Raw genomic sequence first — 12,459 nt, 5'->3', positions numbered from 1 at the left:
CTTTAGATTAATTTTGACACAACTGGTATCTTTATAATATCGAGTCTTAAAACCATCACCATTGCATATCCTTTCATTATTTTAAACAATTTGTAAATTCTCTCGCTAATGTTTTGTAGTTTTCTGTGTAGTAGTATTGCTCATTTTAAAGATGCATTCCTACTCTGATATTTTTATGATCTTTTTAATATTTTATTTTATAATTACTAGTCATGCCACTTATAAGTGAATACTGATTTTACACCAAGATAATTTGCTCAATAATCATTTAACAAGTGATGGAGTGAAGTTATCTAATTATTTCTCTTATGTTTAGACCTTGTAACCAGCACAGCTTTTATTTTCAGTGAACAGCAGCAAATACTTTATCTCATAACAGTTTATGATTCAGGACCACTGACAATATAGTAGTTGGATCAATAGAGAATAAGCTCAATTATCCAACAGATTCTTCTAATGTCAAATAAGGTTAAGCCTTAAGCATTTGAGCATTTCCTAAAATGTCCATGAGGAGGAGAAGAAACACAGGCAAATATTAATTAAGTATAGACTGCGTTTGTTGGACAAATGCGTATTTTGCTAGGCTGAAAGATGAGTCATGAAGAAGAACGACAATTTTATGACATAATACTGTATGAAACAGCCACCGCAGGGTCTGGCACACTGTAGCTCTTCAGACATTTAGGATTCCTGTTCTCTGCTCCCCAGGCTGTTACTGCTCTACATCAGCCAAGAGCCTGTTACAATTGCTGAGTCCCAACATGCTACTTCAGCAACTCTGCCACAAGCAATTCTTCTAATCCCTGGCCCTCATTTCTCACTGCTTCTGAACTTCCTAACTGATTTGGCACTTAGCATTGACTGCCTAGTATTCTTTAAACTCTTTCCACATATTTCAGCCACTCTCTTCAAAACTGGATCGTAAGCTTCTTGAAGGCAGGCTCAGCTTCCTGCTTTCTTGATTTCATTGTAGGCTGGTTTAGAAACCCACATACTCATTTCACATCTCCCACGTAAGGAAGCTGGTAGGAACCATTCCCCGTTATAAAATTCAAAACTAGAAGTGATACCTGGGTTTAAAGCCATTAAGAGAGCATAAATTAACAGGCTTTGGAGGGACGACTGTGGGGCTGCAAATATTAATAGAACACTGATCTAAGAAGAATGCTTACTTGATTTAGGTAGACATCCACATCTCCTACTCCTCCACAGCAGCTATCTTATAATCCATTAATTTTCCACTTACGTATTTTTCTGGGTTCACACCTTGCCTCTGTAAGTTACTGGCTGTAAAGCATTGGGAAAGTTACTTTATTTCTCTAAGTTTTAGTTTTGTCATCAGAAAAAATGTGCATAATAAGAGAATCAGTCCTGTATCAACTAGGAGGTTCAGAAATAAGAATGATACTAGATATTTCAACAGAGGGAATTTATTATAGAGAGCTGGTTTCCCTGATGTCGGAAGGGTGAATGAACAAAAAAAGAGCAGAGAGGAAACATGCTGTAATCACTATGGTCAGGAGCTTCCGCCCATAGGAGCTGGGTAAACAGCTGGAAGAAGTGGGGTTATCAGAACACAGAAGCCCAGAGAAAGAGCTGTGAAGAGACACAAGGAGCCAAGACTCAGACTTTGGATGTGGGGGCACTCCCAACATATGCAGGGGAACTCCGAGAAGGTCCAATGACACTGGGGGTGTCTGGAAAAGTTGAAGGCTAGAACTATTCGGAGCTGTTTAAGGTGGCCTGCCACTGACTGAAGATATATCACATACATCAGAATCCTCCGCTTTTCAATCTCCCTTCCTTCTGCTTTTCAGTCTCCCTCTGGCGCCCCCTATTGGCAAAAGTAATTGAAATCAGCTGGCAAAGGAGAAGGAGGTTTGCCAGTCCAAAACCTCAGCATACAAAACAGAGTACAGAAGGCACATTTGGAGCTCAGAGGCAATAGTATAATAACTTGTCTGTTTGATAAATGGGACAATACTAAGGCTGAACTCTTAGATTTGCCTTAAGAATTGCTTAGAGTATTGTCATCGAAGCATTTATCACATAGAATGCAGCCTAGCCTAAAAGTAATTAATAGATATTAACTATTATTATTGTATTGGTGCTTTTCATTGTTGTTTTTATTTTTAACTAACTGACATTCTTAAAATTTTTTTTGTTTATTTATTTTTAGAGAGAGGGTAAGGGAGAAAGAAAGAGAGGGAGAGAATCAGCAATGTGTGGTTGCCTTTTGTAGGCCCCCAGCTGGGGACCTGTCCCACAACCAAGGAATGTGCCCTAACTGGGAATTGAACCAGCAACCCTTTGGTTTTCAGGTTGGCACTCAATCCACTAAGCCACACCAGCCAGGGCTAATTGACATTCTTAACTTACTACATTAGTACTAATAAAATTTGATAAGATGGACCTATTTGACACTACAAAATGGAGCTTTAAACATATACCTATAATTTAGACTCACGTCATTCACAAACACTAAGGGTAAATAGCACAGAGAAAAAACAAATTGCCTGCCTTTTCTAAATCAACCACCAGGGAAATAGGTTCTCCTTCATCTGTCCAAAAAATGGAATTCTTTGTGACATCACAGACTTTCATTACTAATCTCTCTCTATATTACAATGTCTGTCACTGATATCTTAAATAGTGGCTTTAGACTCTTCCAGTGTAAACCAATATATTTCTGTTGTGTTTTAGGACACCAGTTTGCTGGACACTTGTTCCTTCTCCTGGTATAAAGGAAGAATTTCCCTTACCACCAATCAGCATGGTGCAGATGGAGAAGATCTTTTCTGCATCAGTATTAGCAGAGACATTCCCAAACCCAACACTGGTGAGGCTGCTGAGGGTGAAGTACAGGGCTGCAATATAGGCACTTCGGATGGACGGGCCCCCCAAGGTATTGTTGCCATAGTATGGAGACTCCAGTCTCTTTCCCAACTCATGGAGCCAACCTGCAATAGAAGGAATGAGAATTTAAACTAAGAAGGTAAAGTCCCATCATTTGCACGTGGTGCTAATTATAATGAACATTTCAGGATGTACAGATTTGCTTAGAAGAAAGAAGCTAAAAGAAAATTAAAGGCGAGGAATTAGATTCCATTGCTAAAACAGCAAAAAATCACATTTATGCAACTGTTATACATAATACACATAGCAGAGAAATAGGCATTCAAGAGCAGGTCAGTGGCCAAAGCTTAAATAGGTGACTCTAATGCAAAAAACTACCTGTGGAGATTGAAAGTAGCATTGCTATGCTCAGTAACTGTGCTGTATATTTCATTAGTGGTAAAGTTCCTTTTTCAATTGGAATTTTAAAAAACAAAGGGGTGAAGTACATATTTTTAAGCCCTACATGATGATAAATAGCAACAACCACAAGAATCCAGACTTCAGACAGGGGAGATGGGCTTTAATTCTATTCAGTACAACCTTTCTCCATTTTGTTCACCTGGGCTGATATCTAGCTGTCTCACAAGTCTTAGCTCATTTTACCTAAGGAAGCCTTTTCTGCAATCTTATTCTACTGTTTGAGGATAGAAAGGAAAAACTGCACATGTAAGAGGTACCTATCATAGTATTGGATGCCCCTCCCAACAATGGTTTTATGACACTGGTGTATATATGTGTCAAAACCTGTCAAATTGAATGATTTAAATATGTGCAGTTTATTGCATGCCTATCATACTGTCATAAATCTATAAAAAATGCTATATTAATAAAGATAGGAAATAGTAAGTATAATATTAATGATAATAGAATGGAAATACAACACAAAGACCGCTTTAAAATCCTTTATTAGAAGTATTTGCCTTTTAAGATTTTATATTTTACAGCAATACTCTCTTACCTGTCACCTCGGTCTCTGTGTATGTCTCTATGTGTTATAAGACATGGTGACATTTCAGCTCAACCTACAGAGTTCATAAGACTTTTGTTCAGGGTTGTTACTCACTGACCACTACTTTCTTATGAACACTTCATTTAATGGCTGCCCAAGAAGAGATGAAAAATCATTATACTTTTTAAGTAGTAACAATGTTATCATTATCAACTAAAGGTATAGATTATGGAACCATGCTAGGTAATTACAATGGAAATTTCAAACACTGGGAATTCCCTGAAGCCAAGGAGAAATGCTTAGCAGCAAGTACTGTGCCTTATTCATCCTGTGTCCCTAGAGAAGTTTTTCTCAGCCTTAATGTTGCTTCAGAAACATCTAGAGGGCTTGTTGAACAGAGCTAGCAAGCCAGGTCCCATCCCTGGAGTTTCTCGTACAGTACATAGGGAGGCTGGGCGATGGGCTGAGAATTTGCCTTTGTAATAGGTTCCCATATGATGCTGAAGCTGCAGATGTAGGGGACCACAGTTTGCAAACCACTGCTCTAGAACAATGGTTCTCAACATTGGCTGCAGCTAGAAAAGCTTTTTAAAAATACACTGCCCAGGAGCCACCTCCATGAGCTGAATCAAGATTTCCAGTGCCAAGCCCAGGTATGTTTTTTTTTTTTTTTTTTTTTAAGTTTCCCCGGTAGACTCTAGAATGAATAGAGAATTTAGAATCGCTACTCCAGAACTCAGTGAAGCACCTGACAATAGTAGAAGTTAATAAATATTATTCTAAAAAAGCAAGTGAATTAATGAATGGATAAATGGTTCTTGCCCTCTGTGATGGTATGAGATAATGGGATAACACTGATGCCATATTACAATGCATGCACATTTGTCAATTTGCACTAGATTTGTTCACAAAGTATAATGACTTTTTGGGTGATAGAGAAAAATGATAAAATGTTAAGTTACACGTTATAAAAGATGATGTCAGTTATACACGGTCTGTAAAAGTTTTGTGAAGAAATTAACTCTATATTCAAACACAGATTTACATCTGGACTCTCTATTTATAGGATACAGGTATGACTAACTTCTTTTATCTTCACTTTTCTCATTTGTAAAAACAGAGTTACTCTTTAATTTGTTGGGTTGCAGTGGGATTCAATGAGATGCCGCATGAAGAAAAGGACAACCACTCTTCCTGCCAAAGGGGTTAGTGCATGATATCTCTTTCCTTCCTCTTTCTTTTGTTACTTAAATTGGAGCAGAGAAAACACGAAATTCAGAAAGGTAAGAGAAAATAGGAGAGCAGCAGTGAATTATAATGGAAAAAGAAGATGATGAAAGTATTCAGTAGAACTTAGAGATGGCATGTGAAACAAATTAGCATTTCTAACTAATAGAAATGAGAGGGAGAAAATCCAGGGGATAGTAGTTCTTAAAATTTGGGGAGTTTTATATTCATCTGTGAATCTGAAGAAAACATGGTCCTTAGAACAAAGTACATGTGAGAACATACATGTGATTCCATATACATTTCAAGGCCTCCTTCATTTTTTTTCATAAATGTTTGGTCTAGAGACCCAGAGTAGAGAGCTTTGCTCTGGAATTTTAAGTGTGGGGATGGAGGAAGTGATAAAGTATGATTTGGTAGCTTAGTTACATCTTCTAAGGAAAATAATTTAAAAATAAAGATAACTTATCCAAAGCTAGTTAAAGAGATATCACAAAAGCAAATCAACTGAGCATGTTAAAGATATTACTTGTGTATATGCATGTATTGTTAATACACTCTTTCTATGGTAAAATCAAGAAGCAGAGATGACATCTAAATATATCATTATACTCAGGATGGTGATTTCTACAGAACAGTTCTCTTAATCGCATTTGACCTATGCGTTGTCAGGTGTGAATAAACATAGGATGCTGAACGGCTGTGCTATATCTCACGTGTCTTCTAAGCTGTGCTCTGAAAGGGTGTCATAACATTTCTGCTGGACAAAGAAGTGATCGGACGGTCTTGTCCCTTTGTCCTACATTGGTCAATCCTGCTAATCAGTGGGATGTCTGAGCAGCTGAAAAAGGTTATTTTGCCCAGAGAGTAAATATTGCATGACCTAGTTTTTGTTTTAGTTGATGTATAGACGAGGAAAAAAAAGAAACATTATAAAGTCACTGCTTCCTATCAGCTGATCAGCTATAGAATTAGATCATGAATTAACCACTGGACCCATCTACTGATCTCGAATTGAGGTAAAGTATTCTCATGGAACCCAAACTTTTCTTGTTTAAAAAATAAAAGCAAACAGACACAACCAGTACCTTTGGTTAAGTGCCTTAATTGGAAAAAAAGTGGAACATTTGAGAATTGTTTGAACCAAATCAGTTTTTATATAATTTGGTTTCTTAATAAAATACGATAAAATTTTGTGTTAAGACACACAGATAATATTCTCACTCAATCCTTGTTCATTTACATATGTGTGAAACTGTTGCAGAAGTGATTCAGGGTGCAAAACGCAGATGAACGAACAGCAGACCTACTTTTGTTGATGTCTCTTTTCTGTCTAGCCAACTGTTCTATTTTCAGAAACATCTTGTTTTTTAAGAAGGTTTGCTACTAAACTGTGTTATAACTGATGGCGCAGAAGCAATAATGATGATTAAAAAATCTGGTAACATGGAAAGGAGGTAACACCCACAAATTTGGGGATTGGCTCTGTGGACTAAATAAAACTTTTTCACAGACAGCTTATCTGAAATGAGAACACATGTTCCACTGTCACAAGACACCATGTCGCTATACTGTAGAAAAGAAGCAATTTAACCAATTTGGAAACCAATCTTTTTTTATGCCCGAGAAAGTCATCTGTAAATGAAGGGATGTCCTAGAACACTGTCTGCTTCTGCTCAGATTTTTTTCTAAAGAACATTTTGAAGGAAAAAACACTTGCAACATAAAGTAGAATCTAAATATACTGAATACACTGCCATCTGAAAAAAAAACCCAAAAGATATAAAATAATCCTGACATTACTAAAATAGATTAGATGAATAAAATAGAGTAGATTTGTGAACTAAATATCAATTTCGAAGATAGAATGACTCTTAATGATCATGCCCAGAAGACCCTATAATTTAGCATGATAATTCAATCCATTGTATACTTATCTTAGGCTCAGTATTTTGCTTAATCACATACTTTATATACTTTTAACTCTAAATGGGAGTTTATTATTATTTTACTTGTTAGGTTTCCTACAATAATATACTTACTTTTACTGTGCATATGTGTGCACAGTTTCTACAGGTGTGACCTGCTTTATACAACAGAAATGTCCCTGAAAAGTTTATTTTCTATTAGCAGTTGGTAAATTGACAGATATTTTAGATTTAATAAAAGGCATAAAAGCATGTTATTTAAGGAAAGCCCATGGTGAATTCCTTTGGTTATATAAGATACTATTCAGTAAAACATAAGCTTCTTAAATCAGATTTACATGAGTATGTAAAGTTATGTTTGTATGACTAGAAAAAAGAAAGGATTAGCATATGTCTAATCACATCTATAATTCAAAATGGTGTTTTACTTAATTTGGTATGAATGAACCATGTTGTAACAAGGTTTAGCTAGAAGCAAGACTAGAGCCCATTTTAGAATTTTCTTGTTTTTAGGTTGGCATGCACTTAACATTTTACTGAGTTCTTCCTGTGTTCCCGACACTCAGCTAGGATGATACATCTTCCACCTCATTTATGTGCTCTAACCAGATGTGAGTGCTGTTAGAGGCCAAGTTCTTGACCACTATATCATACTGCTTCACATGCTGGATTAATAGACCTAAGGTCACTGGTGTTGCAGTGTAAGTGAACGCCTTTACAAGTGAGGTGCCAGTTAAGTGTTGCTTTCAGTAATTGTCATTGGGAGACAGTGGGAAAGGACTCAGGGAATGGGAGACAGCCAATGGAGTATGCCTAGTCAAGTTACCAGTATAGGCAATTGGAACTTAATGCCATTGGGAACCCCTGGGACCAGTAAAGAACAACCCCCCTCCCGCTATTGGAATAGGGGAATATATGCATGAACTATCTCAGTAATTAATGATTGACTGCCTGTCCGAGGAAGGATTAATTTCCTACCAGTGCCATTCCTGCTAGTTAGCAGAAGAGCCTTCTACAGTTTGGGACAATGCCTCAGGTTGAGACCCAGCTCTTAGGAATGAGAATCATACAATCAAGGGGACATGGTGGAGTACCAACAACATTTGTGACAGCAGCCAAAACTTAGTAAACGCCAAGTATTTTGCTAGGCTTTCATAAAACATTATTTTCTTCCAGCTCTCACAATAACTCTGAGATGTTTTGTTTTGCTTTGTTTTGTTTTGTTTTAACTGATGGAGTCCCACAGAGAAGCTGAGCAATTTTCTCTCTTCTTTTAAAAACTATTAGAACTGAGAGGCAAATGCATAATCCATAAACTCTCTAACTTAAACATTCATGATCTATTGTATAATACTACACTGCTTATAAAGAAGTAATCATTTAAAATTATCATTTTAATTGTGCTTATTGAAACCATTATTAAATAAATTTGTTTTTCCAAGGTCCACTTTTGATTAGGGTGAGAGAATGTATCTCCAAGGCACAAATTGTATCCATGAAAACAGAAGAATTATTAACATATTATATAATACAGATATGAGATAACATGTTATTTAGAATGTGAACATTACTCCAACAATGATTAAGAGGTTTCTAATGTAAATTCCAAGTATAGAAAATACCATAGTTAACATTTGCTTCCTCTCCCTCCATAACCCTGAAGAACTCCTTAATCCTCTTGGACTATACTAAGGTAAGGCATAAAAAAACACTGTGATTCTTGTGAGCCATAAGGCAGGGTGGGGTCTGGCTGGGAGGGGCCGAACAATGGGAAACGATGATCGCTGTAGGCGGGGCACGACGTGAGGACTTCTCCGGTCTCTGCAGCCTTCCTAGCAAGGGGCTGAGGTGTGGACTGCTCAGTTACAGAAGTAATTGAGAGATATCAAGATAAGTGTCAGAAGTCCAACTATGTGCATGTGTTTATGTGTGCGTGTGTTTATGTGTACGTGTGGCAGGGGGGTGGTGATGGTGTGGCAGTTAAGACCCAAAGCATTGTATTTGCTGCTATGCTCAAAAAAGAGTTGATAACCTGAACAAAATAGTGAAATGAACTTGAGATTGAATCTCTATTGTCTCTTAAAATTTCCACACTCTACAGCATTGATACATAACACACTTATCTCCATTCTTTAAGGTTCACATAGTGCCTGCCACTATAATTCCTTCTTCTTCTTCTTCTTCTTTATTTAAACAAACTTTATTTTGAGGTAATTTTAGATTAATACAAAAGTTGTGAAGAGTACAGAGAATCCACGCCTATCCTTCACTCAGTTACCCCCAATGTTAATATTTTAACATTTGACAGAACGATGACATTAACACTGGTACATTACTACTAACTAAACTATGAACTTTAGTACTTTAATTTAAGAAACAGAGTTAAGGAGAAGTTCAGAGACTTAGATCCAAAACATACTCTCAACCTGTCTCCATTTTATGGAATGTGACTAAGGGTAAGATCAGAGGGGCACAAGGCTGTAGTGGTATTTGCTATTGATTTGTTGATTCCACTAAGGAGGAGGCATCAGTAAATTTGAGGTCACAGTTTGAAGAGAAACTTTATTACTTAGAGTTCCCACTAATCTCACACTTTGATTCTCAGAAAGTGAGAGATATCTTATATTTCTGAAATGGTATAACCTACTTTTGAGGTAAATGTTGAAGCAAAAAAATTAATCATAGATTAGTAGAGACAGGATTTTAAGTGGAAAATGAGGATCCTAATGTTCGTCTTGCCACTAACATTAGTAGATGTAGATCTTTTATGCATCAAGTAGCCTTTTACATTAAGTAGCCTCTTTAGTCTTCTATTTTTCAAACTTGATTGAACTGAGTGATCTAGGTTCTTTTTCAGATCTAAGGTCTTATGAGAAAAGATTCTATAATGTTTCTTCACAAATGGTTGTTTTTTTAAATCAAAATGTTTGTATAATAACCTGATTCTGTAAATTCATCTTTTATTTGTTTTTAATTATTTGAGTGATGGTCCATCAGCAAATATTAATGGGACAGAATAGGAGATTTTCACATTTGGACACATGTATCACTTCTGCTCTATTTCCACTGTGGAACAATTTTTCAGAGTAAGAAATATTACGTGCTATTAGTACTGTCAGGAAAAAGAAGTATCAATTGTACTAAAACCAGTCCAGAGTTTGCCAGTTCTCTAAAATCTCCTTAAATTTGAAGTTTGTATAACAGAAACTTCCTGAATATTGATTACTAATGTAGAGCATTTCTCTTAAGCAATAATTAAATTGAAAGGTTATACACTACTGCAAACTGCCAAAATAGGCTATCATCATATGTACCAAAAAACCAAAACCAAACCAAAATAAAAATACACTAGAAAGAAGGAGAAATGTGATACAAGCCCAAACCAGAGTTAAGCAGCTACTGTAGGACTTGCTGATTGATCCTAAGAAAACACAGACCAGGACATGTGTTTTCAGCCAGTGAGGGAACTTCCAAATGCCTCTCAAATCTTAGCTAAAAATAGAAAAAATTCTAACGAAGGTTAGGCTCATGGCCATGTTAGCAGGACTTAAACTATGAACTATTTGGATCTAATCTTCTTATATAAGATGCTCATACAATTCACCATGCTTTCAGATCTTTGCCTCAACATGGGCACTTTTTCCTACACAATTGCTCTGGTGTCTCTAAGAGTTTTAAAGAGTTTGTGGGACATATATTCATGCAGGAGCTCAGAGTATCATTTACAAAGACAACTTTTCACTGAGTAAGAAAATTCTAACCCAAAATACTCACCCCTTGTATCTATATCAAGATTAAAAAAACCTGTTTCAGGAAGATAACTTGGGATAAAAATAATCGATTCCAGCCAAATCATTTTATTTTATTGGCATGCTTAGGTTTATTTTCATTATCTGCACCTCCTTTCCTTTTTGTCCTCTTTTTTCTCTCTCAAAGTTTGGAAGTTGGTACAAACCTAGGTATGAAAAATGAATTGACAGGTCCTAGGTTTGCAAATCGTTTCTCAGTTGCTTTAGTAGTTGCCTGGAAGTCATTGAAGTGAGGACAGGGATTTGACATCCATTAAAAAGGAAATCTCAAGTTTCTCCGGTTTGCAGAACTTCAAATTAAAGTTCCATTTACATTTCTTCCAACCATGTTGAAGGAGATACATTCTCTAACATCTTGATTCTAAAAGTAACCCTAAAATAAATTAGACCACATAATATGCTGGCATGTTGTATTCAAATACACCATTAACGAATCCCCTGGAATTTATTTACCTTCACTTGATACTGAAACTGCTGTAAAGGCATTTTCTTCAAACTTTTAGGAAATGCCCAAGTCTCCAAATGAAACACTAGCATTGAGGTGTCAGCCTTTGTTCTCCTTCAGAAGAGCTGGTTCTGACTCATACGCCTAGAGAGGCATTTAAAAACACATAACTAACTTTGTTTGATGGCTCGATGGGATGTGAAATACAAGTAGTGGCAGTTGGCATGAACATTCCAAGTTTTTAGCTAGCAAGTGGCTAAGTGATTGGATCTGAGAGAAACACAGGGCAACAGGGTTTGTCAGAGAGATCTAAATTTTTAAAAGTGAGAAGTAGGTAGAGTGCAGAGAGACAACGAGTAGAGGAACAAGAAGCACAGGAAGAGTGTACAAGAGAAACATGACAACAGAGAAATGTGTCCAATCGGGTAGTGCAGTAAATCTGGACAAACCCAGAAGGCAAACAAGACAGCATGTGAAAGTGCTACTTAGTAGTTGTGCAATGTTTGGTATGTCATCCTGGTAGTGCCCCAGGCTTTTCCTTCCTAAAGTGGAGAATACGACAGTAACTCACTTCATAGGCTGTTGGGAGGGGAAGTACACAAATCCCATACAACGCTTAGTAGAACGCAGAACTAAACACGGCAAGCATTAGATGAAAACCTATTATTGCTGTCACTCTGGTTCTTTGAAAGAGATGAAGGTTTTCTGTTTTGCCAAAAATAATGATGAAGATTTTTGAAATCCTTCATTGTTGAAAATCTGTATGAAATATTAACCCACCATCTCACTTCCATTAGTAGAAAATAACAAACACCATAAAAATAATGTACACAATCACACCAATTCTTGGAATTCAAGGACCTTACATCATTCCTACTTACAAAGGCCATTTTCCATTATGAGGTACTGAAGTCATGAAGAAGGTAGGACATAAGCTCAGAATATTTCCTGTCATCAGCTTGCTTTGCCATTCCTTGATTCCTTATGGTAAGAATAGTATGTTGTGATATTCTTATTTATGCATTCGTGGTTAGAGACCACATGTTGATCCACCCAATGCACTGAATAGTTTATATGTTATTTAATTTAATCCTATATTGGGTAATTTAATTTCTTATAAGTCTAAGATCTAAGTGTTATAATCTGAAATGTTGATATTAAAATATTAGTACTTAGGTTAAAGCAAAACAGGAACAAGAGCAG

General features: G+C 36.5%; 1 protein-coding gene across 1 annotated transcript in view; it reads right to left on the bottom strand.

The window, feature by feature from the left end:
* Positions 1-12,459, bottom strand: part of KCNH8 (potassium voltage-gated channel subfamily H member 8) — a 331,588-nt gene that overhangs the window by 88,026 nt on the left and 231,103 nt on the right. The window contains exon 8 of the mRNA XM_090283012.1: positions 2,763-2,960. Coding sequence (XP_090139138.1) covers positions 2,763-2,960 — 198 coding nt within the window. The remainder of the gene's footprint in view (positions 1-2,762; positions 2,961-12,459) is intronic.

The sequence above is a fragment of the Furipterus horrens genome, unplaced genomic scaffold (genome assembly GCF_987537825.1).
Source record: "Furipterus horrens unplaced genomic scaffold, mFurHor1.1.pri manual_scaffold_7, whole genome shotgun sequence".
NCBI classification, from domain to species: domain Eukaryota; kingdom Metazoa; phylum Chordata; class Mammalia; order Chiroptera; family Furipteridae; genus Furipterus; species Furipterus horrens.
Note: the sequence above shows the minus strand (reverse complement) of the source record. Positions and strands in the feature narration are given on the sequence as shown.